The sequence below is a fragment of the Gorilla gorilla genome, chromosome 8 (assembly GCF_029281585.2).
Source record: "Gorilla gorilla gorilla isolate KB3781 chromosome 8, NHGRI_mGorGor1-v2.1_pri, whole genome shotgun sequence".
Classification (NCBI taxonomy): domain Eukaryota; kingdom Metazoa; phylum Chordata; class Mammalia; order Primates; family Hominidae; genus Gorilla; species Gorilla gorilla.
This window is the reverse complement of record NC_073232.2, coordinates 71963313-71989010: the sequence shown is the minus strand read 5'-3', so window position 1 is coordinate 71989010 and position 25698 is coordinate 71963313. Positions and strand designations below refer to the sequence as shown.

Genomic DNA, 25698 nt, shown 5'->3' with positions numbered 1-25698 from the left:
CTACAGGTGCACGCCACCACGCCCGGCTAATTTTTGTATTTTTAGTAGAGACAGGGTTTCACCATATTGGCCAGGCTGGTCTCAAACTCCTGACCTCGTGATCTGCCTGCCTCGGCCTTCCAAAGTGCTGTTATTGCAGGTATGAGCCACTGCGCCCAACCTTCAACTTTTATTGTTTAAGAAATAAATTTGTGGCCAGGCGTGGTGACTCATGCCTGTAATCCCAGCACTTTGGGAGGCCAAGGCTGGTGGATCACCTCAGGTCGGGAGTTTGAGACCAACCTGGCAAACATGGTGAAACCTTGTCTCTACTAAAAATACAAAAATTAGCTGGGTGTGGTGTTACATACCTGTAATCCCAGCTACTCGGGAGGCTGGGGCAGGAGAATCGCTTGAACCTGGGAGGCAGAGGTTGCAGTGAGCCGAGATTGTGCCACTGCACTCCAGCGTGGGCAACAGAATGAGACTCTATCTCAGAAAAAAAAAAAAAAAAAAGAAAAGAAAAATTTGTAAGGCTATAGCTGCCATGGATAGTGATCCCTCTGATGGACCTGGGCAAAGTAAATTGAAAACCTTCTGGAATGGATTCACTGCTCAAGATGCCACTAAGACCATTTACGATTCATGGGAATAGGTCCAATTAACAACATTAATAGGAATTTGGAAGAACTTGAATCTAACCCTTATGGATGACTTCGAGGGGTTCAAGTCTTCAGTGGAGGAAGTCATTGCAGATGTGGAAATAGCATAACTAGAATTAGAAGTGGAGCCTGCAGATGTGAGTGAATTGCTGCAATCTTATGTTAGAAGTTGAACAGATGAGGAGTTGCTTCTTATGCGTGAGATAAGAAAATTGTTTCTTGTGATGGAATCTATTCCTGGTGAAGATGCTGTGAACATTGTTAAGATGACAACAAAGGATTTAGACTTACATAAACTTAGTTAATAAGGCAGCAGCAGGGTTTGAGAGGATTGAATCCAATTTTGAAAGAAGTTCTACTATAGGTAAAATTAAACAGCATCTCATGCTACAGAGAAATCTTTCGTGAAAGGAAGAGCCGGCCGGGTGCAGTGGCTCATTCCTGTAACCCCAGCACTTTTGGAGGCTGAGGCAGGTGGATCACCTGAGGTCGGGAGTTTGAGACCAGCCTGACCAACGTGGAGAAACCCCATCTGTACTAAAAATACAAAATTAGCCGGCCATGGTGGCACATGCCTGTGATGCCAACTACTCGGGAGGTTGAGGCAGGATAATTGCTTGAACCTGGGAGGCAGAGGTTGTGGCGAGCTGCGATCGCGCCATTGCACTCCAGCCTGGGCAACAAGAGTGAAACTCTGTCTCAAAAAAAAAAAAAAAAAAAAAAAAAGGCCAGGCGCAGTGGCTCACGCCTGTAATCCCAGCACTTTGGGAGGCCGAGGCAGGCGGATCACGAGGTCAGGAGATCGAGACCATCTTGGCTAACGCGGTGAAACCCCGTCTCTACTAAAATTACAAAAAATTAGCTGGGTGTAGTGGTGGGTGCCTGTAGTCCCAGCTACTCGGGAGGCTGAGGCAGGAGAATGGTGTGAACCCAGGAGGCAGAGCTTGCAGTGAGCCAAGATTGTGCCACTGCATTCCAGCCTGGGCTACAGAGTGAGACTCTATCTCAAAAAAAAAAAAAAAAAAAAAAAAGGAAGAGTCAATCAGTGTGGCAGACTTAATTGTCCTTTTATTTTAAGAAATTGCACAGCCATCCCAGCCTTCAGCAAACCACCACTAGCAGTCATCAACATTGAGGCAAGACCATCTACCAGCAAAAAGATTATGATTCACTATAGGCTCAGATGATTGTTAGCATTTCTTTTATTTTACTTTATTTTTTGAGACATAGTCTGGCTCTTTCACCCAGGCTGGAGTGCAGTGGTGCGACCTTGGCTCACTGTGACCTCTGCCTCCCGGGTTCAAGCGATTCTCCTGCTTCAGCCTCCTGAGCACCTGGGACTACAGACGTGCACCACACCCGGCTAATTTTTGTATTTTTATAGAGACGGGCTTTCAGCATGTCGACCAGGCTGGTCTCGAACCCCTGACCTCAGGTGATCCACCAGCCTCGGCCTCCTAAAGTGCTGGGATTACAGGCGTGAGCCACTGCACCTGGCCATCATTTATTTATTTATTTTTTTAAATAAATAAGAGACAGGGTCCCTTATGTTGCCCAGGCTGATCTTGGGCTCCTTGGTTCAAATGATCCTCCCACTTCAACCTTCCAAAGTGCTGGGATTACAGGCATGAACCAATGTACTTGGCCTGCATTTTTAGGCCATGAAGTATTTTAAAATTAGGGTATGTCTGTACACGGTGGCTCATGCACTTTGGGAGGCCAAAGTGGGTGGATCACTTGAGGCCAAGGGTTTGAGACCAGCCCGGCCAACATGGTGAAACCCTGTCTCTACCAAAAAATAGAAAAATTAGGTGGGCGTGGTGGTGTACTCCTGTAATCCTAGGTACTCAGGAGACTGAGGCATGAGAATTTCTTGAACCCAGGAGGCAGAGGTTGCAGTGAGCTGAGATCACACCACTGCTCTCCAACCTGGGCAACAGAGCGAGACTCTGTCTTCCAAAAAAAAAAAACTAGGATATGTACATTGGTTTACTAGACATAATGCTATTGCACACTTAATAGACTAGTATAGTGAAAACATAACTTTTACATGCATGGGAAACCAACATACTCGCATGACTCAAGTGACATTTGCTTTATTGCAGTGGTCCAGAACTGAATGCACATTATCTTTGAGGTATGCCTGTGTTTTTCCCTTCTGGTTGACTTTCTTCACTTGGCTTACAGGACACCACACTCTTTTAACTTTCCCTTTTAATTTTTTTTTGGTTGCGGGAACAGTGTTTTACTCTGTTGCCCAGGCTGGAGTGCAGTGGTGCCATCACGGCTCACTTTAGCCTTGAGCTCCCTGGGCTTCGGTGATACTCCCACCTTAGCCTCCTGAGTAGCTGGGACTACAGGTGCATGCCACTATGCCCAGCTAATTTTTCTATTTATTTATTTAGAGACAGAGTTTCGCTGTTGTTGCCCAGGCTGGAGTGCAATGGCGTGATCTCAGCTCACCGCAACCTCCACCTCCCAGGTTCAAGCGATTCTCCTGCCTCAGCCTCCCAAGTACCTGGGATTACAGGCATGCGTCACCACACCTGGCTAATTTTTTTGTATTTTTAGTAGAGATGGGGTTTCTCCATGTTGGTCAGGCTGGTCTTGAACTCCCGACCTCAGGTGATCCACCTGCCTCGGCCTTCCAAAGTGCTGGGATTACAGGCGTGAGCCAGCACACCTGGGCAATTTTTCTATTTATTGTAGAGATGGGATTTGCCACGTTGCCCAGGCTGGTGTGGAAGTCCTGGGCTCAAGCAATTTTCCTACCTTGACCTCCCAAAGTGTTGGGATTACAGGTGAGAGCCACTGCACTTTGCCTTAACTTTTTCCTTTCTTTTTTGAACAGGGTCTCACTGTCACACAGGCTAGAGTACAGTGGCACGATCATAGCTCACTGCAGCCTCGACATCCTGGGCTCAGGTGTTCAAGTGATCCTCCCACCTCAGCCTCTTGAGTAGTTGGGACTACAGGCATGCACCACCACACTAATTTTTGTATTTTTTTGTAGAGACGGGGTTTCACCATGTTGCCGACCTTTACTTTTAACTTTCCTTCTCTCATCATTTGCTGGTTCCTCCTTTTCTTCCTGTCTCTGAATGTTTATGTGTAGTCCTTGGTCATTGTGATGCAGGATTTTTCTTGGCCCCTTTGTTGGACTCGTGTCAGCGCTGTCCCATTTACTCGGCCCATTGCGCTCAACCCCTTGCAGGATGGAGCATGTGAGTGAGTGCGGGATCTGGCTGGCTGCTCCAGGCACTGGCAGGAGCAAGCTCCGTGTCCAGAATGGCCAGCCAGATCCCACACTTGCTCGCACACTTGGATGGCGGTGCCAAGGCAAGGGTGCCCACTACCCCAAAACCCTAGAGGGAGTGTTACGGTGCTCTCTTAGTTTTGCTGTCTGCAGACAGCTGTGTGTTTGCAGCTCAGTTGGCCCCTTGTCTCGTTGCATGGGGTGGCTGCCCTCCTCTGGTGAGGACAAAGGGCCAGCGTGACAGTCTTTCTAGGTACCTGCACTCAGTGGATCCTGAGCTCTTGTCTGGTGTCCAAGAAGAATGTCACATGGGCAAACTGAAGGATGGTGAAGTCAGAGAATTTTATTGAGCAATGAAAATGGCTCTCAGCAGAGAGGGGAACTGGAAAGGGGACGGGAAGGGCAGGTTGCCTTCCCTGAGGTCAGGTTGCCCCTTCCCTGAAGTCAAGCCATCTCTCTGAAGTCAAATTGTCTCTCTCTGAAGTCAAACTGTCTCCCCCTCTACTGACTGAGTCTGGGGTCTTTCTTTATAGCACTCAGAATGGAGAGTGTGTGCTCATTGGTTTGTGAGTATGCAAAAAATGTTAAAGTGAAGACACCACTCAACGGTGGGCATAACAGTGTAGAAAACCAATTAGGAAAGGGTAGCTATATATAAAATAGGTGAAGAGTGGGGATTAGAGGAAAGCATGCCAAAGAGGAAGATAAGTCCTCAGTCTGGTCCAAGGATTTAACTTGTATCTTGGCTTTCAGGCTTTAAACTGTCTTTGGCTTGGAGGTTTCACTGGGGACCTGCCCCTATTTACCCTGGCATTTGGCTGCCTCCATTTGTTATCACTTGTGCTTTGTCTGGCTGAGGCCTGTCCCTTGGCACTGTTTTGTCAGCAGTACTCTCTGGGGCCTGATCCCTCCTGGTAATCTCTCCAGCTCAGATTTCCTTCTTACACTTTGGATGCATATGTTAACTGTCCACTCTGCATCTCTGCTTGAGTATTTTATAGACCCAAGCTCAACATGATTAAAACTGGCCTCTTGGATTTTCTCTCCCAAACCCACAACCTCTGGAGCATTCCTTCCCCTTCTTGTTTGATAGCAGACCCCTTGGAATTATTTTTGACCTGTTTTTTCCTTGTCTTACACATCTTATTTGTCAGAAAAACCTCTGGGGCATACATCCAGAATATATCCACAGAGTCTGACCTCTTGCAATCCTCTCTATGACATCTTTTGCCTGGATTACAGCAACCGTTGCAGAGCAGTCTTGTTGCTGCTCAGACCTTGGCCTCTGGCATAGCGTTTAGAGTACCTGTGTAGGAAGAGTCAGGTTGCTAAACGCCAATCCTCTGCCCAACATCTACATTTTTCACTGAGTAAAAGCCAAAGTTCCACCAGTGGGTTATGTGATCCATTACATCTGTGACTTCACTTCCTTCTCAGCCTCTTGATCACTATGCTCCAGCTCGACTTGCCTTCTTGCTGGATGTACCAGGCATAACACCACCTTTGTCTTTGTACCAAATGTGCCCTTTTCCTGGAGTATGTTTCCTAGGGAGCCTTCCAACTTATTCTGTTATAATTTATAAAGGATTTATAATTTATAAGCACTTATAATTATGTCAACCATATTTAATAAGTTGATCATTGGCTGGGTGGGTGCAGTGGCTCATGCCTGTAATCCAAGCACTTTGGGAGGCTGAGGCGGGAGGATCACTTGAGCCTGGGAGGTAGAGGTTGCAGTGAGCCATGTTTGTTCCACTGCATTCCAGTCTGTGTGACAAAGCGAGACTCTGTCTCAAAAAAAAAAAAAAGGTTGATCATCCTTTGTATATGGTGACTTTACCATATATTAGGACACTTTTTTTTTTTTTTAAGATAGAGTTTCCCTCTTGTGCCCCCAGACTGGAGTGCAGTGGCATGATCTCGGCTCACTGCAACCTCTACCTCCCGGGTTCAAGCAATTCTCCTGCCTCAGCCTCCCGAGTAGCCATGCCTGTCTAATTTTTTTGTATTATTAGTAGATATGGGGTTTCACCACGTTGGCTAGGGAGCTCCTGACCTCAGGTGATCTGCCCATTTCGGCCTCCCAAAGTGCTGGGACTAGAGGTGTGAGCTACCGCGCCTGGCGTAGGACACTATTTAACTCTGTTTTGGGACTTTTTCTTTTCACTGGGGTATTTTTCTTTTTATTAGAGGAGTTCATAATAAACAGTAATATCTAGCAAGATAAGCCCATTTATAATTTTTGTTTTTGACATACCTTTTTTCCCTTTTTTCTTTTTTTTGAGATGGAGTCTTGCTTTGTCGCCCAGGCTGGAGTGCGGTGGCGCGATCTCAGCTCACTGCAAGCTCCGCCTCCCGGATTCACGCCATTCTCCTGCCTCAGCCTCCTGAGTAGCTGGGATTACAGGCCCTTTTTTTTTTTTTTTCCCCAGACCCAAACATCAACTTACCTTCGCCACCTTTTATAAAAGCAACTTAAGTACAACAGCCAGGCTGGGCAAGGTGGCTTATGCCTGTAATCACAACACTTTGGGAGGCTTGAGGTGGGAGGATCACTTGAGCCCAGGAGTTTGAGACCAACCTGGGTAACATAGTGAGACCCCATTTCTCCAAAAATTTAAAAATCAGCCCGATGCAGTGACTTATTCCTGTAATTGCAGTATTTTGGGAGGCTGAGGAAAGCAGATTGCTAGAGCCCAGGAGTTAGAGACTAACCTGGGCAACATGGTGAAACCTTGTCTCTGTGAAAAGACAAAAAAATTAACTGGGGATGGTGGTATGCATCTGTAGTCCTAGCTACTCAGGAGGCTGAGGTAAGAAGATTGCTTGAGCCCAGGAGGTCAAAGCTGCAGTGAGCTGTGTTTGTGCCACTGCATTCCAGCCTCGGTGACAGAACAAGACCGTGTTTCAAAAAAAAAAAAAAGCAGGGGCTGGGTGCGGTGTGGCTCAAGCCTGTAATCCTAGCACTTTGGGAGGCTGAGGTGGGCCGAGGTCAGGAGTTTGAGATGAGCCTGACCAACATGATGAAACCCTGTCTCTACTAAAAATACAAAAATGAGCCAGGCGTGGTGGTGCGCCCCTGTAACCCCGGCTACTCAGGAGGCTGAAGCAGGAGAATTGCTTGAACCTGGGAGGTGGAGGTTGCGGTGAGCTGAGATCGTGCCATTGCACTACAGCCTGGGTGACATGCCTGGAGCCCCAGGTACTTGGGAGGCTGAGGCAGGAGTATTGCTTGAACCCAGGAATTTGAGGCTGTAGTGTGCAATGATCATGCCTGTGAATGTACTCCAGCATGGGCAAAACAGCAAGACCTGGCCTCTAAAAGGAAAAATGATTTATTATCTATTTTTTGAGACAGAGTCTAGCTTTGTCACCCAGGCTGGAGTGAAGTGGCGTGATCTTGGCTCACTGCAACCTCCACCTCCCAGGTTCAAGTGATTCTCCTGTCTCAGCCTCCCCAGTAGCCGGAATTACAGGTGCGCACCACCAAGCTTGACTAATTTTTGTATTTTTAATAGAGACAGGGTTTCACCACATTGGCCAGGCTGGTCTTGAACTTCTGACCTCAAGTGATCTGCCTGCCTTGGCCACCCAAAGTGCTGGGATTACAGGCATGAGCCACCACACTCAGCCTAGGTTTTTTTTTTCAATCAATTTTTTAAAAAAAATCAATTCTACTAAAAGACTGCCACCTCACAGATTGAATACCAGGCCACCACACAGTATCTTAAGAGACCAGGCTCCTCCCCCCTGCACAAGGCGCAAACTTCCCCTACCTCCACCTCATTCTCCCAGTGTGCAGGTGGGTCCCCAGTCTGTTGCAGGCATGTGCAGACAAGACCCTGGGCAGATTCCCTTATCTGCAGAAAAGCATCTGATGTAAACACTTGTAGTGTTGGTCGGAGATTCTCCGGGGACCCTCCCTTATCTGCCTCCTGCGTCTATCACTAGCGGGACCTCGTATAATTTTTGTATGAATTAAGAAAGTAGGCCGGGCCTAGTGGTTCACATCTGTAATCCCAGCACTTTGGGAGGCCAGGGCAGGAGGATCGCTTGAGCCTGGAGTTCAAGACCAGCCTGGGCAACATGGTGAGACCTTGTCTCTACAAATAAACAATTAGCTGGGTGTGGTGGTGCATGCCTGTTGTCCCAGCTACTTGGGAGGCTGAGGTGGCAGAATCTCTTGTGCCCCAGTGGTCAAGGTTGCAGTGAGTTGTGATCATGCCACAGCACTCTAGCCTGAGTGATAGCGCAAGACCCCGTCTGAAAAAAAAAAAAACCAATTAATATACCGGCAGAGTCCTCATACCAGGATTTCTCATTTTCCTACAATGTATAATATCAATAGTAGGCATCCTATGTAGCATTTTCTCTTCAACTATCAACAGTGAACATGACAAGTTGTTAGATCTCACACATGTTGTATGCTCTCCACTTCTGATCACTGTAGAATGAAAACAAATGTACTGTTCTAGGGATCAGTGTCCTTCAGTGATGTGGCTGTGGGCTTCACCCAGGAGGAGTGGCAGCATCTGGACCCTGCTCAGAGGACCCCGTACAGAGACGTGATGCTGGAGAACTACAGCCTCCTCCTCTCAGTGGGTAAGGATTATGTAATTTGCAGCTTCAAATAACATTTATTTCCTTTTTAGCTGCTGATTACAGATGGTTTCTTTGTATGAATATGAGTTAAAGGCTTGAGACTCAGGAGTTGAAGCTTGATTGATCCCTTTTGGGCACTGTAAAGAATATCTGTGGTGTTTTCTGTAATGAAATGCTCAAGTGGACCTATTTTTGTGCAGGCACACCTTTGTCCTCCGCAGGCTATCTGGCCCACGTCCTGTGTCATTTTCATTCACAGGATATTGCATTACCAAACCAGAGGTGGTTTGCAAGTTGGAGCATGGAGAGGTGCTGTGGATATTAGAGGAAGAGTCCCCAAGTCAGAGCCACCTAGGTGAGTTAATAAATATATAGGAAGCTATAATCCCAGGGAGAAATTTGATCCTAGGGAGATACTTCACATATTGACATCTTTGAAATTTTTCCGACATATGTTTTTAGAGTTACCAGAACTTTGGAAGTGACTAAGAAGAGCTGGCCTGCTTGTCTCAGATGTATATGTTATTACACACTAGCAGATAACAGCTAAATGGTCTTTGTTTTTTTCCAAAACTTAATCCTTGCCTCTCTCAGTTTAGTCAAATGAATGTCATTTGACTCTTCCTTCTATATCAATTTCAGTTATCTTCTTTTCATCATATATTATGTATTTATTCAATATGTATTAATTTGGCAGCTACGATGTTGGCAGTTCCATCTGTGTTAGAGATATAGCTCTAACACCATGGCTGTGTTATGTTGGTAGAAGAGAATGAGATGTAGTGTGTGCTTTATGCAAGGGCCTTTTTGAAGTCAATAGTTTAATAAACACAGATTTGAATTGTGTGTCAGTGGAATATTCTGGCCAGATGGTATACCCTGTGCTGTGAACCTTAGGCCACAGTGTCATGTGTGCAGGACAGCAGTGAGCCAGGCTGCGTGGAAGTCAAGGGGTGATGGGGAGCATGTGAGAGATGCTGTCAGAGAGACTGCTCGCTGAGGTGCCGATATATTCGGAAGTTGTAGCCAAAACAGAATTTGCTGCTAAATTGGATTATGGGTATAAGAAAAAGATAATAAGCATGATCTCAAAGGTTTTATGCTGAGGCACTGGCTGTGTGATGATACCATTAACTGGATGGGAGAAAATGGGGAGAAACAGTTTTGGGAAGAAATAAGAGATAGACACATAAATTTAAACAAATATTCTTTGTATAAAATAGTAATGATGCCCAGTTGGATATAAAACAATAAAAATAAAATACTGAAAAATGACCCAACATGTGAATCAGTTACCAGTTGATCTGAATTGTGTTCTAAAATCCTTTCTTTTTCTTTCTTTCTTTCTTTTTTTTTTTTTTGAGGCAGTCTCTCTCAGTCTCACAGGCTAGAGTGCAGTGGTGCAATCTTGGCTCAATGCAACCTCGGCTCAATGCAACCTCTGCCTCCCAGCTCAGAGATTCTCATACCTCAGCCTCCCTAGTAGTTGGGACCACAGGTGTGTATCACCACGCCTGACTAATTTTTGTATTTTTAGTAGAGATGGGGTTTTGCCATGTTGGCCAAGCTGGTCTCAAACTCCTGGCCTCAAGTGATCTGCCCCCCTTGGCCTCCCAAAGTGCTGGGATTACAGGTGTGAGCCACTGCGCCTGGCTTCTAAATTCCTTTCATTGTTAAGACGAAATAATGTTGCATTAAATATAAATGGTAACATGTAATGAGTAAATGCTAAAAGAAAGTAATACGTGTAACTTCTAAACTTTTAAAAAGAAGAAAATGGAAAAGAAAAAAATTAAATGTATTGGATTAGACTAAAAAAAAAAAAAAAATGAGGTCGGGCTTGGTGGCTCAGGCCTGTAATCCCAGCACTTTGGGAGGCCGAGGCGGGTTGGTCACCTGAGGTCAGGAGTTCGAGAGCAGCCTGACCAATATGGTGAAACGCCGTCTCTACTAAAAGTACAAAAATTAGCCGGGTGTGGTGGCGGATGCCTGTAATCCCAGCTATTCAGGAAGCTGAGGCAGGAGAAGCTTGAACTGGGGCAGCAGAAGTTGGAGTGAGCAGAGATCGCACTATTGTACTTCAGCCTGGGTGACAAGAGCGAGACTCCATCTCAAAAAAAGAAAAAAAAAAAAAGAAAAAGTGGGGAAAGGCAGGTAAAAATTAGAAAAACTGGAAACTCTTAAGTGAAAAAGAGAAAACCAATCCAGATATTTTAGAAATCATAATACAGTTAAAGGGGCTAAACCATCTTATTAAAAGATGGATATTGTCAAATTGGATTTTCAAAAACCAAGTTATATAGGCTCAGTGCAGTGGCTCACTCCTGTAATCCCAGCACTTCAGGAGACCAACCCAAGAGGATTGCTTGAGGTCAAGAGTTTGAGACCAGCCCAGGCAGCACAATGAGGATCCATCTGTACAAAAAATAAAAAATTAGGCCAGGCGCGGTGGCTCATGCCTAGAATCCCAGCATTTTGGAAGGCCAAGGCGTGCGGATCACCTGAGGTCGAGAGTTCGAGACCAGCCTGACCAACATGGAAAAATCCCTTCTCTACTAAAAATACAAAATTAGCTGGGCGTGGTGGCACATGCCTGTAATCCCGCTACTCGGGAGGCTGAGGCAGGAGAATCACTTGAACCCAGGAGGTGGAGGTTGTGGTAAGCTGAGATTGCACCATTGCACTCCAGCTTGGGCAACGAGAGCGAAACTCTGTCTCAAAAATAAATAAAAAAAAAATTAGCCAGGCATGGTCATACACCAGTAGTCTCAGTTTTGGGAGGCTGAAGTGGGAGGATCGCTTGAGCCCAGGAGTTTGAAGCTGCAGTGAGCTATGATCATGCCACTGCATTCCAGTCTGGGTGACAGAGTAAGAGCCTGTAAAAACAAAACAAAAATCAAGCTATATGGAGTTTGAGAATCATATATGAAATGTGAACATGAAACCTTAGAATATAAAAGGAATATAAATGATATATGGTCCATATAATAAACAAAATAGAATGTTACCTCTCAGTGGACCCAAATTTAGCTTTTGAGTTTATTTTTGACGCAGTTCTTTTTTCTTTTTTCTTTTTTTTTTAATGAGATGGAGTCTCGCTTTGTCTTCCAGGCTCGAGTGCAGTAGCTGATCTCTTTTGATCCTATCTCAAAAAAATTTTTTTTCTAACTTAGATAAACAAAGAGAAAATTTATATATATATATATATTTGTGTGTGTGTGTGAATATATATGTATGTATGTATATATATAAAAATTTGTACTGATGAGGTCTTGCTGTGTTGCTCAGACTGGTCTTGAACTCCTGACCTTAAGCAATTCTTCCACCTCTGCCTCCCAGAATGCTGGTTTAGAGGCTTGATCCACTGTACCTGGCCTACTTTTATTTTTTAATTGAATGAAACTCATTCTGTTTTTGCTGTTATCATTTGAGTGAATTGGTCCCATTTATAATCTAAGAAGCATGATACTATTTTAGTGATCTATTTTTCTTAAGTTTGAAACATTTTGCTATGTTATTTCCTTAGCAATTATTTCAACATTACTCATCAATTATGTTCAACTATGGTAAAATAAACTAAAATAGAAAAGAATGATGGAATTGCTTATAAGGATAATAGAATAGTAAAGAACACTGTCACTATTACATCACCCTTCAATTTTCTTATTGAGCTGCTTGAAGTATTGCATTACTTGTGACAAAAATATAAAAGAAGGCTGGAGAAACCTTATTTGTAGTTTCTTTCTTTTATTTTATTTTATTTTATTTATTCATTTCATTTTGAGATGGAGTCTCACTCTGTTGCCCAGGCTGGACTGGAGCGGTGTGATCTCATCTCACTGCAACCTCCGCCTCTTGGGTTCAAGTGATTCTACTGCCTCAGCCACCCGAGTAGCTGGGACTACAGGCACCCACCACTGTGTCCTGGCTATTTTTTATTTTTTTGTATTGTTACTAGAGACGGGGTTTGCCATGTTGGCAAGGCTGGTTTCAAACTCCTGACCTCAGGTGATCCTCCTGCCTCGGCCTCCCAAAGTGCTGGGATTACAGGTGTGAACCACTGCACCTGACTCACTCTCTTTCTTTCTTTCTTTCTTTCTTTCTTTCTTTCTTTCTTTCTTTCTTTCTTTCTTTCTTTCTTTCTTTCTCTTTCTTTCTTCCTTCCTTCCTTCCTTCCTTCCTTCCTTCCTTCCTTCCTTCCTTCTTTCTTTTCTTTTCTTTTCTTTCTTTTCTTTTTTTTGAGATGGAGTCTCGCTCTCTTGCCCAGGCTGGAGTGCAGCGGCACAATCTAGGCTCACTGCAAGCTCCACCTCCCAGGTTCAAGCCATTCTCCTGCTGCAGCCTCCTGAGTAGCTGGGATTACAGGTGCGCACTACCACACCCAGCTCATTTTTGTATTTTGAGTAGAGACAGGGTTTCACCATGTTGGCCAGGCTGGTCTCGAGCTCCTGACCTCGTGATCCACCCCCGTCAGCCTCCCAAAGTGCTGGGATTACAAGCGTGAGCCACCGCGCCTGGCCACTTATTATTATTATTACTTTTTTATTTTTTGAAATGGAGTCTTACTCTGTCACCCAGGCCGGAATGCAGTGGCATGATCTCGGCTCACTGCAACCTCTGCCTCACAGGTTCAAGCGATTCTCCTGCCTCAGCCTCCCGAGTAGCTGGGATTACAGATGCACACCACCACACCTGGCTAATTTTTGTATTTTTAGTAGAGATGGGGTTTTGCCATGTTGGCCAGGCTGGTCTGGAATGCTTGACTTCAGGTGATTCACCTTCCTTGGCCTTCCAAAGTGCTGGGATTACAGGCGTGAGCCACCGAGCCCACCTCTCTCTCTCTTTTTTTTTTTTTTTTAATAATTCAATGGGCACAGTTGAGAGTTCAGAGCTTTTATTTTCTTCCGTTAATTGCAAAGAGTAGAAAATTGACAAGAGGAAGACTCTTCACAATTATTAGGCAAATCAGAAGATGAAGCAGAACCACTGTAGACTCTAATAATTACAGTGTAATTGATCGTATAAGTGAAATCTCAGACTATGAGTTAGATGATGATATTCTAGATGAATAAAGGTATGCATATGATCCTGTTATAAGAACAGCCTGGGCCAGGTGCAGTGTCTCATGCCTGTAATCTCAGCACTTTGGGAGCCGAGGCAGGTGGATTTCTTGAGCCCAGGAGGTCAAGGCTGCAGTGAGCTGTGATGCTGCCACTGCATTACAGCCTGGGCAACAGGAGTTTGACACCAGCCTGAGTAACAAGGCAAAAAACTCCATCTCTACAAAAAATACAAAAAATTAGCCAGGCATGGTGGTACATACTTGTAATCCCATTTACTCGAGAAGCTGAGGTGGGAGCATCACCTGAGCCCGGGAGGTTGAGGCTGCAGTGAGCCATGATCGCACCACTGCACAATCCAGCCTGGGTGACAGAGCCAGACACTGTGCCAAAAACAAACAAACAAAAAAAATAGCATGTGAATATGTCTCTTTTTCATGAAAAATATGTTAACATTTATAATCTGTGATAACTTATTATTATTTCTAGACTGCTGCATAGATGATGACCTGATGGAGAAGAGACAGGAAAATCAAGACCAGCATTTGCAGAAAGTTGATTCTGTCAACAATAAAACACTGACTATGGACAGAAATGATGTATTAGGAAAAACATTTTCTCTTGACACAAACCCCATTCTATCAAGAAAAATACGTGGCAACTGTGACTCATCTGGAATGAATTTGAATAATATTTCGGAATTAATTATTAGTAATAGAAGCTCCTTTGTAAGGAACCCTGCTGAGTGTAATGTACGTAGGAAATTTCTCCTCTGTATGAAGCGTGAGAATCCTTATGCCAGAGGGAAACCTTTGGAATATGATGGAAATGGGAAAGCCGTCTCTCAGAATGAGGACTTATTTAGGCATCAGTATATTCGAACTCTTAAGCAGTGTTTTGAATACAATCAGTGTGGGAAGGCTTTTCATGAAGAGGCAGCCTGCAGTACGCATAAGAGAGTGTGCTCATGGGAGACCCTGTGAATATAATGAACATGTGAGAGCCTTTTCCGATAGACCAATATTCATTGTTCATCAGAGAACTCACATAAGGAAGAGTCACTATGAATTCAATGAATGTGAGAGGAGGTCTGGTGAGAGGCCACCTGTAAATAAACACCACAGGGTTATGGAGATGAAATACTATGAGTGTAATGCGAGTGAGAATAGTTTTGGCAAGAAATCACTCCTCATTCTACGAAGTTACAGAGGAGAGAAAACTTTTGACTGTAGTAGACATTTGGAAGTATTCTGCAAGAAGCCAAATTTCACTCAACATCAAGAAACACATATAGGAAAGAATGCCTATAAAATTAATCAGTATGCTAGTACATTTTGCCGTAAGCCAAAGCATTCTGTATATCAGAAAACAGATACAGAAGAAAAACTCTATGAATGTAGTGAATGTGGGAAAACCTTCAGCCATAAATCCTCTTTTATCCTACATCAGAGGATACACAGAGGAGAGAAACCCTATGAATGCACTGAATGTGGGAAAACTTTTGGATATAGGTCATGCCTTGCAGTACATCAAAGAACACACATGGGACAAAACCTATGAATGTAATGAATGTGGAAAAAACTTCTGTGAGAAGTCAAATCTTCATGTACATCAGAGAACACACACAGGAGAGAAACCCTATGGATGTAATGAATGTCAGAAAGCCTTTGGTGATAGGTCAGCTCTAAAAGTACATCAGAGAATACATACTAGCGAGAAACCCTATGAGTGTAAGGAATGTGGGAAAACTTTCTCCCAGAAGCCAAACTTCATTAATCATCAGTGAACTCACACAGGAGAGAGACCCTTTGAATGCAATGAATGTCAAAAATCCTTCTCTGTGAAGTCAAAACTTAGAGAACATCAGAGAATTCACACAGGGGAGAAACCCTATGAATGTAATGAATGTGAGAAAATGTTCTACCACAAGTCATCCCTCACAGTACATCAGAGAACCCACACAGGAGAGAAACCCTATGCATGTAGTGAATGTGGGAAAACCTTCTACCAGAAGTCATCCCTCACAACACATCAGAGAACACACACAAGGGAGCAACCCTATGAATATAATGAAAGCTTTTACCAGAATCCCAACTTCACTAAACGTCAGTGAGACAACATAGAGGAAACCCTTGTCAACATCCTGAAGGCTCAGAAACCTTCACCTTCTTGGACTCGTTCCATAGCAGAAACAACCCAGGTTGGGGTGAGAACACCCAATAAAGATGAGAAATCTTTTTGCCTAGAAGTGATATTTCATTGAACAGCAAATAATTGATATTTTATCTTCTTTTCTTTTCTTGTTGTTACTTTTTTGAGACAGAGTTTCACTCTTATTGCCCAGGCTGGAGTGCAATGGCGTGATCTTGGCTCACCGCAACCTCTGTCTCCTGGATTCAAGCAATTCTCCTGCCTCAGCCTCCCAAGTAGCTGGGATTACAGGCATGCACCACCATGCCCGGCTAATTTTGTATTTTTAGTAGAGACGGGGTTTCACCATGTTGGTCAGGCTGCTCTTGAACTCCCGACCTCAGGTGTCCACCTGCCTTGGCCTGCCAAAGTGTTGGGATTACAGCCACCATGCCCAGCCCTTCTTTTTTTTTTGAATCAGAATCTCACTCTGTTGCCCAGGCTAGAGTGCAGTGGCACAATCTCGGTTCACTGCAACCTCCTCCTCCTGGGTTCAAGTGATTCTTGTGCCTCAGCCTCCCAAGTAGCTGGGACTACAGGCATGTGTCACCATGCTCAGCTAATTTTTGTATTTTTTGTAAAGACAGATTTTCACTATGTTGGCCAGGGTGGTCTGGAACTCCTGACCTCAAGTGATCTGCCCGCCTTGGCCTCCCAAATTGCTGGGATTACAGGTGTGAGCCACCATGCCTGACCAATAATTGATATTTTATTTTATTTTTATTTATTATCTTTTTTGAGATGGAGTCTCACTCTGTCGCCCAGGCTGGAGTGCAGTGGCACGATCTCGGCTCACTGCAACGTCCGCCTCCCTGCAACCTCTGCCTCCCGGCTTCAAGTGATTCTTCTGCCTCAGCCTCCTGAATAGCTGGGATTACAGGTGTGTGCCACCAGGCCCAGCTAATTTTTGTATTTTTAGTAGAGACAGAGTTTCGCCATGTTGGCCAGGCTGGTCTTGAACTCCTGACCTCAGGTGATCCACCTGCTTTGGCCTCCCAAAGTGCCGGGATTACAGGCGTGAGCCACCACACCCGGCCTTTATTCTCACCTTAGAATCACAAGATGGTAGTGCAGGAAGAGTACACAGTATTTAACTATTTCTGCCTCATTTGAAAGATAAAATGTATGGAGCCTGAGAGAATCAATGAATTATTACAGGTCACTCCTTTGTTAGTGATCAAGATAAGAATTTGGTCCAGGCGCAGTGGCTCACACCTGTAATCCCAGCACTCTGGGAGGCCGAGGCAGGTGGATCACCTGAGGTCAGGAGTTCGAGACCAGCCTGGCCAACATGGGGAAACCTCTCTCTACTAAAATACAAAAAATTAGCTGGGCGTGATGGCGGGCACCTGTAATCTCAGCTACTCGAGAGGCTGAGGCAGGAGAACTTCTTGAACCTGAGAGGTGGAGGTTGCAGTGAGCCGAGATTGTGCCACTGCATGCCAGCCTGGGCGACGGAGCAAGACTCTGTTTCAAAAAAAAAAAGTTTCGTGATTTCTTTATTCCTTTGTGTAGCTGAAACAAGTCTTATCAAAAGATTGTGAAACTGTAATCAAATTAGAACAAATATTTTAAAAAATCTTGTACTGAAGCATTCATTCTATTTTTTAGAGTTTCTGTGAATTGTTCAACAATATTCCCAGTATTATATTCATACGAAAACAAATAAACAGCACAACATGAGTGTTTCCTACCACATCAATTTTAATGAAGACACTTTCTATATTAGGATCCTGTCATTTATAAATTGTTTGTATTTTAAATTTTTTTGTGTCGTAGCGACATAAATTGTTAATCATTGGGATACATGTGTTTACTTTCACCCAGTGAAAAATTGCATGTCTAAGCTCAACACAATCTGGTCATAGAGATGTCTCCACATTGTTCAAATGGTCTCTTCTGTGTAGCATTTTAGGAAGTTGGATCCAGGAGCAGCAAGGCGGGCCAGATTTCTCCTAACTTTATTCTTACCTCCTCTTTCCCAGCATTACCTTTACTCTTCACATTTTTCCAAGATCAGTAGAAAATGAACAGATCCCAGGTGAGTTGTTTAGTTGTTATTATCAGCTTTATTTATAATGCAATGTATGAGGCTTTTAAGGCTCATTAGAATGGAAATATAGAAATCAACAGGAAAATAGACAATAGCAGACTGATAGCATGATTTAATACATAGGTAAGTACAAGTTTTATGGTCTTTCATAGTTATCAAAATTGAGCTGTAAATTTGAATCTTTTTGATAGCCATTGCACAATGCAGACATCTGTCACATGATTTACATTTCCATAAAGAAAAACCATATTGATTATGAATGGGGCATGAAGACTTCCTGAGAATTCTAAAATTGTTCTCTTTTTGCACTCTGTATGGGCGATGAAGTGTACAACCTTCCAATAACTTAGAAATTCAACTTCTTTCAGTAGTTCTTCAGTGGTAACAAAGGACTCAAGAGCTATGAGAAAACTCAGTGAATATAGGTTTTCAGAGAATCAAAATATTGTAGTCTAGTGTAGTATGTAGATTAGTAGAGTAACCACTAGCCATATGTGGATATTGAAATATAATTAAAATATATTTCATAAGTCACATAGTAACATTTTAAGTGCTTAGTTGCCACATGTGGCTAGTGGCTACCAAATTGGACAGCACTGCTCTAGGCCATTTTCTGGTGTTGCTGCTTGATACAGGGATAAAATGTAGAGTATCTGGAGGAAGAAATCAAGTGTATCTTCAGACTATTTCAGTAAATCATTTTTTTCCCCATTTAGGCTGTATTTATGGGGTAGTATAGACAGTTCGCAGTTACACTGTCTGGCATTTGTGCCTGTAATTCTATTTCACATTTCAGACCTTTCTTTTCTGAACAAACCAGAAGAGGTAAAGGAACTAAGAAAGTGTGATTAATGGTATAAATTGAAATGGATATGTTATGTTCCAACATTAATATAATAGTTGATAAACCAAGACTCAGAGCAAAACCAAAATACACACATTACAAAAAATATGAATGGCTGAATTTCTTATCCAAGACAGACTATTATACTGGTTTAAAAAACCAAAATGCAGCCATATTGTTTCTTAAAAACATGCTTTTAAGAAATCTAAAAGGCTGGGCGGGGTGTCTCACACCTGTAATCCCAGCACTTTGGGAGGCCGAGGGGGGTGCGGATCACCTGAGGTTGGGAGTTCGAGACCAGCCTGAGCAACATGGAAAAACTTCGTCTCCACTAAAAATACAAAATTAGCCTGGCTTGGTGGTGCATGCTTGTAATCCCAGCTACTCGGGAGGCTGAGGCAGGAGAATTGCTTGAACCTGGGAGGCGGAGGTTGCGGTGAGCTGAGATTGTGCCATTGCACTACAGCCTGGGCAACAAGAGTGAAACTCCTTCTCAAAAAAAAAAAAAAAAAAAAAAGTCTAAAAGAGATGAAGGAAGGAAAGCAAAGAAATGGGCAAAATATTTTTGGCAAAAGCAATTAAAAGGCAAATAAGAGCACCTTTATTTATATCAAAGTGGAACTTGTACCCGTAATGGTATGAAAATAGATATCACACAATGGTAAATAGCAAAATTAGGTAAGAGGATAAAAGCCATCTTTTTATATAGCCAAATACAAAAGCAGCTGCTACCTTGGTTATAGAAAACTATTAAGAGAGGCAAGAAACCTCTTTCAGCTTATGACAGATCAAAGAGATTAAAAATAAGGAAAGATAGCCAGCTAGCCTGTATTCTACCCAATGGAATATTTTACTCTTCAAGGAAAAATTGCAAAGATTGAAGAGATAGTCATACCTAAAATTCAGTGGTATTTATTCTGTGTCAGACGGTTTTCTAAATATCTTAAACTTATATAATCTAATCTCAACAGCAAACTTGTAACATAGATATCATTGTTTTCCCAAAATAAAACTGAAGTAAAAAGATTAAGTGCCATGCCTATTATGGGATCTAGGTCAACAAATTTTTCATCACTCATTTTTCATCATTAGATCATATTCTGGTCACTAAGAATTTTTTTTTTTTTTTTTTGAGGCTGAGTCGTGCTCTATCACCCAGGCTGGAGTGCAGTGGCACGATCTCAGCTCACTGCAACCTCCGCCTTCCAGGATCAAGCGATTCTCCTGCCTCAGCCTCCTGATTAGCTGGGATTACAGACGCGTGCGACCATGCCTGGCTAATTTTTTGTGTTTTTAAATGAGATGGGGTTCCATCGTATTAGCCAGGATGGTCTCGATTTCCTGACCTCGTGATCTGCCTGCCTCCGCCTCCCAAAGTGCTGGGATTACAGGCGTGAGCCACCCTGCCCGGCCCGAACATTTTTAATACTAAAAAGTAGAAATTTGTTAGAAGTAGAATTTTGAGGCCGGGCGCAGTGGCCCACGCCTGTATTCCCAGCATTTTGGGAGGCCGAGGTGGGTGGATCACCTGAGGTCAGGAGTTCGAGACCAGCCTGGCCGACTTGGCAAAACTCCGCCTCTACCAAAAATACAAAAAAAAAAAAAAAAAAAAAAAAAAAAATTAGCCAGGCATGGTGGCAGGCGCCTGTAGTCCCAGCTACTCAGGCTGAGGCAGGAGAATTGCTTAAACAGGGAGGCGGAGTTTGGAGTGAGCCAAGATGGCTCCACTGCACTCCAGCCTGAGTGACAGAGCAAGACCCTGTCTCAAAAAAAAAAAAAAAAAAAAAAAAAAGTAGAATTTCAAGATATTACATCCTTAATTGTGAGCTTTAAAACTGAAAGGAATAGATAAATTACTTATGATATGTAATCATAAAAGAAATCATCCCTTAAATAAAACTTTGGACTTAAGATAAATATCAAAATCCAAATTATTAATTATCTGGAATAAATTGTAAGGAGAATACATGACAACTTTAGGGCAACAAGTAAATTTATTGCAGAATACTGTAACTTATTTTTAAAACTAAACTGAAAATAATTATGAATTACATATTTGCTCAAAGAAACTGGAAAAAAAGCGAAGCAGGACAAGGTTAGGATGAAATCATAAATGAATATAATTAAAACATAATAAGGAGCAAAGCTAAGTGTAAAACTAAAAGCAGTTTGTTGCAACTGGTCATAAAAGTGATCAAATCTAAAGCTGGCATTAATAAGGAAGCAAGGTAATAAAACAAAAATATAAACAGCTTTGAGAAAGTACACCTAATAACAAAATCTTGTAACACAACAAATGAAAATCACAAAAAATATAGGGAGACTACATCGAGGATTATACCAACGAATAAATACAGCATGTTCTATTAGAATATCCTCTCCATGAAAGTAGTAATTTTGTTCACAACAATCTTTCCAACACTGTAGCAGCAGATGCTCAATATATATTCACTGAATAAATGACTGACCAAGTAGGGTTTATATCAAAGAAAGTATGGCTACTTCAACAATAAGAAACTTACTGGAGACCAGGAGTGGTGGCTTACTCCTGTAATCCCAGCACTTTGGGAGGATGAGGTGAGAGGATCGCTTGAGGCCAGGAGTTTGAGACCAGCCTGGGCAATATGGCAAAATCCTGTCTCTACAAAAAAAATATGAAAAAAATTAGCTGGGTATGGTGGCCTATGCGTGTAGTCCTGGCTACTCGGAAGAATCACCTGAGCCCAGGAGGTCAATGGTGTGGTGAACAGTGATCACGCCAGCCCAGGCAACAGAGACAGACCCTGGCTCAAAAAGAAAAACAAAAACAAAAACACTCCCCAACTTCTTGGAGATACTACATCAACATATTTAACTTGAATACAGAATTATATGAAGGTCACTAGGCTGGGTGCAGTGGCTCATGCCAAGGAAGGAGGATCGCTTGAGGCCAGGAGTTCAAGACCAACCTGGCCAACATAGAAAGACTCCATTTCTGAAAAAGTGAAAAAAATTTAAAAAGTCACTAGCTAACAGGTAATTAGATACACATTTATTTATTTATTTTTATTTATTTATTTTTTGAGATGGAGTCTCTCTCTGTCGCCCTGGCTGGAGTGCAATGGTGCGATCTCGGCTCACTGCAACCTCCACCTCCTGGGTTCAAGCAATTCTCATGTCTCAGGCTCCTGAGTAGCTGAGTTTATAGGCGCCGGCCACCAAGCCTGGCTAATTTTTGTATTTTTAGTAGAGACGGGGTTTTACCATGTTGGCCAAGCTGATCTCGAACTCCTGACCCCAGGTGATCTTCCCGCCTCCGCCTCCCAAAGTGTTGGGATTACGGGCGTAAGCCACCACACCTGGCCTAGATACAAATGTTAAACATGTTAGCCAATAACAAGTTCCAAACAGAAATGGAAGAAAAATGGGAATACTTGTAATGTCAAAAATGATAAATTAGGCATAAATTTAGTTTCACTGAGAAAGGTACACTGGAGCAAAGTCCTGAAGGAAGAATCATAAAAAATACTAAATCCAATAGAAGGCTTAAAAAGAGAAAACAGATCAAAGAACAGCTGGAACAAGAAGAAAAATAGAAACAAATAGATTATAGACTTAAACAGTCACATCAGTATTCACGTTACATACAAGTGCCCCAAATATCCAAAGGCAGATGTTGCCAAATTGGATTAAAAAAAAAGCAATGCCCATTTATATACTATAGACAAGAAACTCATATTAATATAAAGACAGAAATAGCTTAAAAGTAGAAGGATTGAGGCCGGTGTGGTGGCTCATGCCTATAATCCCAGCACTTTGAGAGGCCGAAGGCGGGTGGATCGCCTGAGGTCAGGAGTTTGAGACGATCCTGGGCAACATGGTCAAACCCCATCTCTACTAAAAATACAAAAATTAGCCAGTGTGGTGGCAGGTGCCTGTAATCCCAGCTACTCGGGAGGCTGAGGCAGGAGAATTGCTTGGCCTCATGAGCTGGAGGTTGCAGTGAGCTGAGATTGTGCCACTGTACTCCAGCCTGGGCAACAGACCAAGACCCTGTCTCAAACAAAACAAAACAAACAAAAAGAAAATAAATAAAACAAACAAACAGATTTTCTCCCATTTCTTCTTGTGATTTTCCCCCCATATTCAGTTGTTTTGCTTATCTTAGTTCTTACTGTTACAGCCTGAGTTTTCCTGAAGTAGCTCTACTTCTTCTTTTTTTTTTTTTTTGAGATGGAGTTTCGCTCTTGTTGCACAGGCTGGAGTACAATGGCGCAATCTTGGCTCACTGCAACCTCCACCTTCTGGGTTCAAGCAGTTCTCCTGCCTCAGCCTCCCAAGTAGCTGGGATTACAGGTGCCCGCCACCACGCCCGGCTAATTTTTTTTTTTTTTGAGATGGAATTTCACTCTTGTTGCCCAGGCTGGAGTGCAATGGCATGATCTCGGCTCACCACAACCTCTGCCTCCCAGGTTCAAGCTATTCCCCTGCCTCAGCCTCCTGAGTAGCTGGGATTACAGGCATGCACCTCTATGCTTGACTAATTTTGTATTTTTAGTAGAGATGGGGTTTCTCCATGTTGGTCAGGCTGGTCTCGAACTCCCAACCTCAGGTGATTTCCCCGCCTCGGACTCCCAAAGTGCTGGGATTACAGGCATGAGCCACCATGCCTGGCCTTTTTTTTTCTTTTTTCTTTTTTTTTTTTGAGACAGAGTCTCACTCTGTCTCCCGGGGGCATGATCTCGGCTCACTGCTACCTCCGCCTCGCAGGTTCAAGCGATTCTCCTGCCTCAGCCTCCTGAGTAGCTGGGACTACAGACATGTGCCACTATGCCTGGCTAATTTTTAATTTTTGTATTTTTAGTAGAGACGGGGTTTCACCATGTTGGTTAGGATGGTCTCGAACTCCTCACCTCAGGTGATCCACCCGCCTCAGCCTCCCAAAGTACTGGGATTACAGGCCCGTGAACCACCATGCCCAGCCTCTACTTCATTTTTTATTCATTTTCCATAAGTGAATAACTCTATGTTTAGTGCAGGTTGCTAATTTTATTGTTATGTTTCAGAGAATTTTATTCTTATTCTTTGTGTCCTGTTCTCCAGGCACCTGTGTGGGTTCCCTCAGACCTGGCCCCAGTACTTTTGCCTTTCCTTGGGAGCCATCTGATTCACTGCTGGTTTCAGCAGCCGCCAACATGCCAGTGACTCCGCAGTCCTCAGCTTCATTACGGGCTTCCCTTCTGAGCTCCAGAACCACTCATCCAGCTCCCTCCTGAAGATCCCTGCCTGCCCGTTCCACAGACACTTCAAGCACAACATGTCCGAGACCCCTCTAGCCCTTACCTTTTGCCCAGCCTCTTTCTTTGCACTTCCCAGTCTTTGCAAATGGCACCTGGATTTACCTGGAGGCTCATAAAGAAACTCTGGGAGATAATTTCCCCATCTTTCTTTTGCACCATGAATTTGGGACCAATATCTCTTAATGTCTTATTTTGTAGGATCAATTCTTCTTTCCAGGAGTTAGCTAACGTCTTTTGTAAAGAGCCAGATAGCGAATATTTTATGCCTTGTGGACCAAGAAATAAAATCAAGGATATATGTAGGACTTATTGAGCAAGAGACAGAAGAAATTTCCACAATTTTTGTTTTGTTTTGTTTTATTTTGTTTGTTTGTTTTGATATGAGGTCTTTGGCCTCACTCTGTTGCCAGGCTGAAGTGCAATGGTGTGATCACGGCTCACTGCAGCCTAGACCTCCTAGGCTCAAGTGATTCTTCCACGTCAGCCTCCTGAGTAGCTGGGACCACACAGCCACCACACTGCCACATCCCGCCATGAGCTGCTAATTTAAAAAAATTTCTGTGAAGACGGGGTTTTGCCACATTGCCCAGGCTACCGCCAGTTTTTGTTGATGAAATTCAAAATATAATCATGATTGTGTTATAGTGTTTTGCAATACAGGTCTACTAATGAGAAAAGTGGAATTCTTTTGGGGTGGTTAACATTTTGCTTAATTGAGGTTCTTCGTTACTATTCTATGTCATCAAAATCTATTGCAAATCATCATCTGCTAATGTTGAATTGTAATGAGCTTTCATCTTTGAAAATGTGTTTCACATAGGTACTACCAGTTACTGATATCAGTCCACAAACATGATTTTATTTTATTATTTTATTTTATTTTATTTTATTTTGAGATGGAGTCTCGCTCTATCGCCCAGGCTGGAGTGTAGTGGCATGATCTTGGCTCACTGCAAGCTCCACCTCCTGAGTTCACGCCATTCTCCTGCCTCAGCCTCCCAAGTAGCTGGGACTACAAGCGCCTGCCACCACGCCCGGCTAATTTTTTTGTATTTTTTAGTAGAGACGGGGTTTCACCATGTTAGCCAGAATGATTTCGATTTCCTGACCTCGTGATCCGCCGGCTTCGGCCTCCCAAAGTCATGATTTTATTTTTTAAAAATAAATTTAATGTGTATTTTTGAGGCTTACAACATGTTATGGGATATGTATAGATAGTAAAGTGTTTAGTGAAGCAGATTAATGGATCTGTCATCTCACATAGTTGCTTTTGTTGTGACAAGAGCAGCTACAATTTACTTAATAAAAATCCCTAATAGAATTTTACTAATTTTAGTCCTTATGTTGTACATTAGAACTCTAAAGGTGTTCAGGCCAGGCGTGGTGGCTCATGCCTGTAATCCCAGCACTTTTGGAGGCCGAGGCAGGTGGATCACCTGAGGTCAGCAGTTTGAGACCAGCCTGACCAACATGGAGAAACCCCGTCTCTACTAAAAATACAAAATAAGCTGGGTGTGGTGTCGCATGCCTGTAATCCCAGTTACTCAGGTGGCTGAGGCAGGAGAATTCCTTGAACCTGGGAGGTGGAGGTTGCGGTGAGCTGAGATTGCCCCATTGCACTCCAGCCCAGGCAACAAGAGCGAAACTCCTTCTCAAAAACAAACAAACAAACAAACAAACAACAACAAAAAAAAAACTCTAATGGTGTTCATCCTACATATTTAAAAGTTTGTATCCTTTGACCTACATTTCCGCATTTCCTTTACCACCCCT

General features: G+C 43.2%; 1 protein-coding gene across 3 annotated transcripts in view; it reads left to right on the top strand.

Annotated features, from left to right (window-relative positions):
- The window catches only part of ZNF487 (zinc finger protein 487), a 46375-nt gene extending 30568 nt beyond the window's left edge, over positions 1–15807 (top strand). For 2 of the 3 annotated variants that reach the window (XM_055352258.2, XM_063710137.1), the window contains exons 2-4: positions 8373–8499; positions 8759–8854; positions 14049–15807. In XM_055352258.2, coding sequence (XP_055208233.2) covers positions 8373–8499; positions 8759–8854; positions 14049–14542 — 717 coding nt within the window. In that variant the 3' untranslated portion in view covers positions 14543–15807. The remainder of the gene's footprint in view (positions 1–8372; positions 8500–8758; positions 8855–14048) is intronic. The other variant, XM_063710136.1, reaches the window with a different exon arrangement.
- The last annotated feature ends 9891 nt before the right edge of the window (positions 15808–25698 follow it).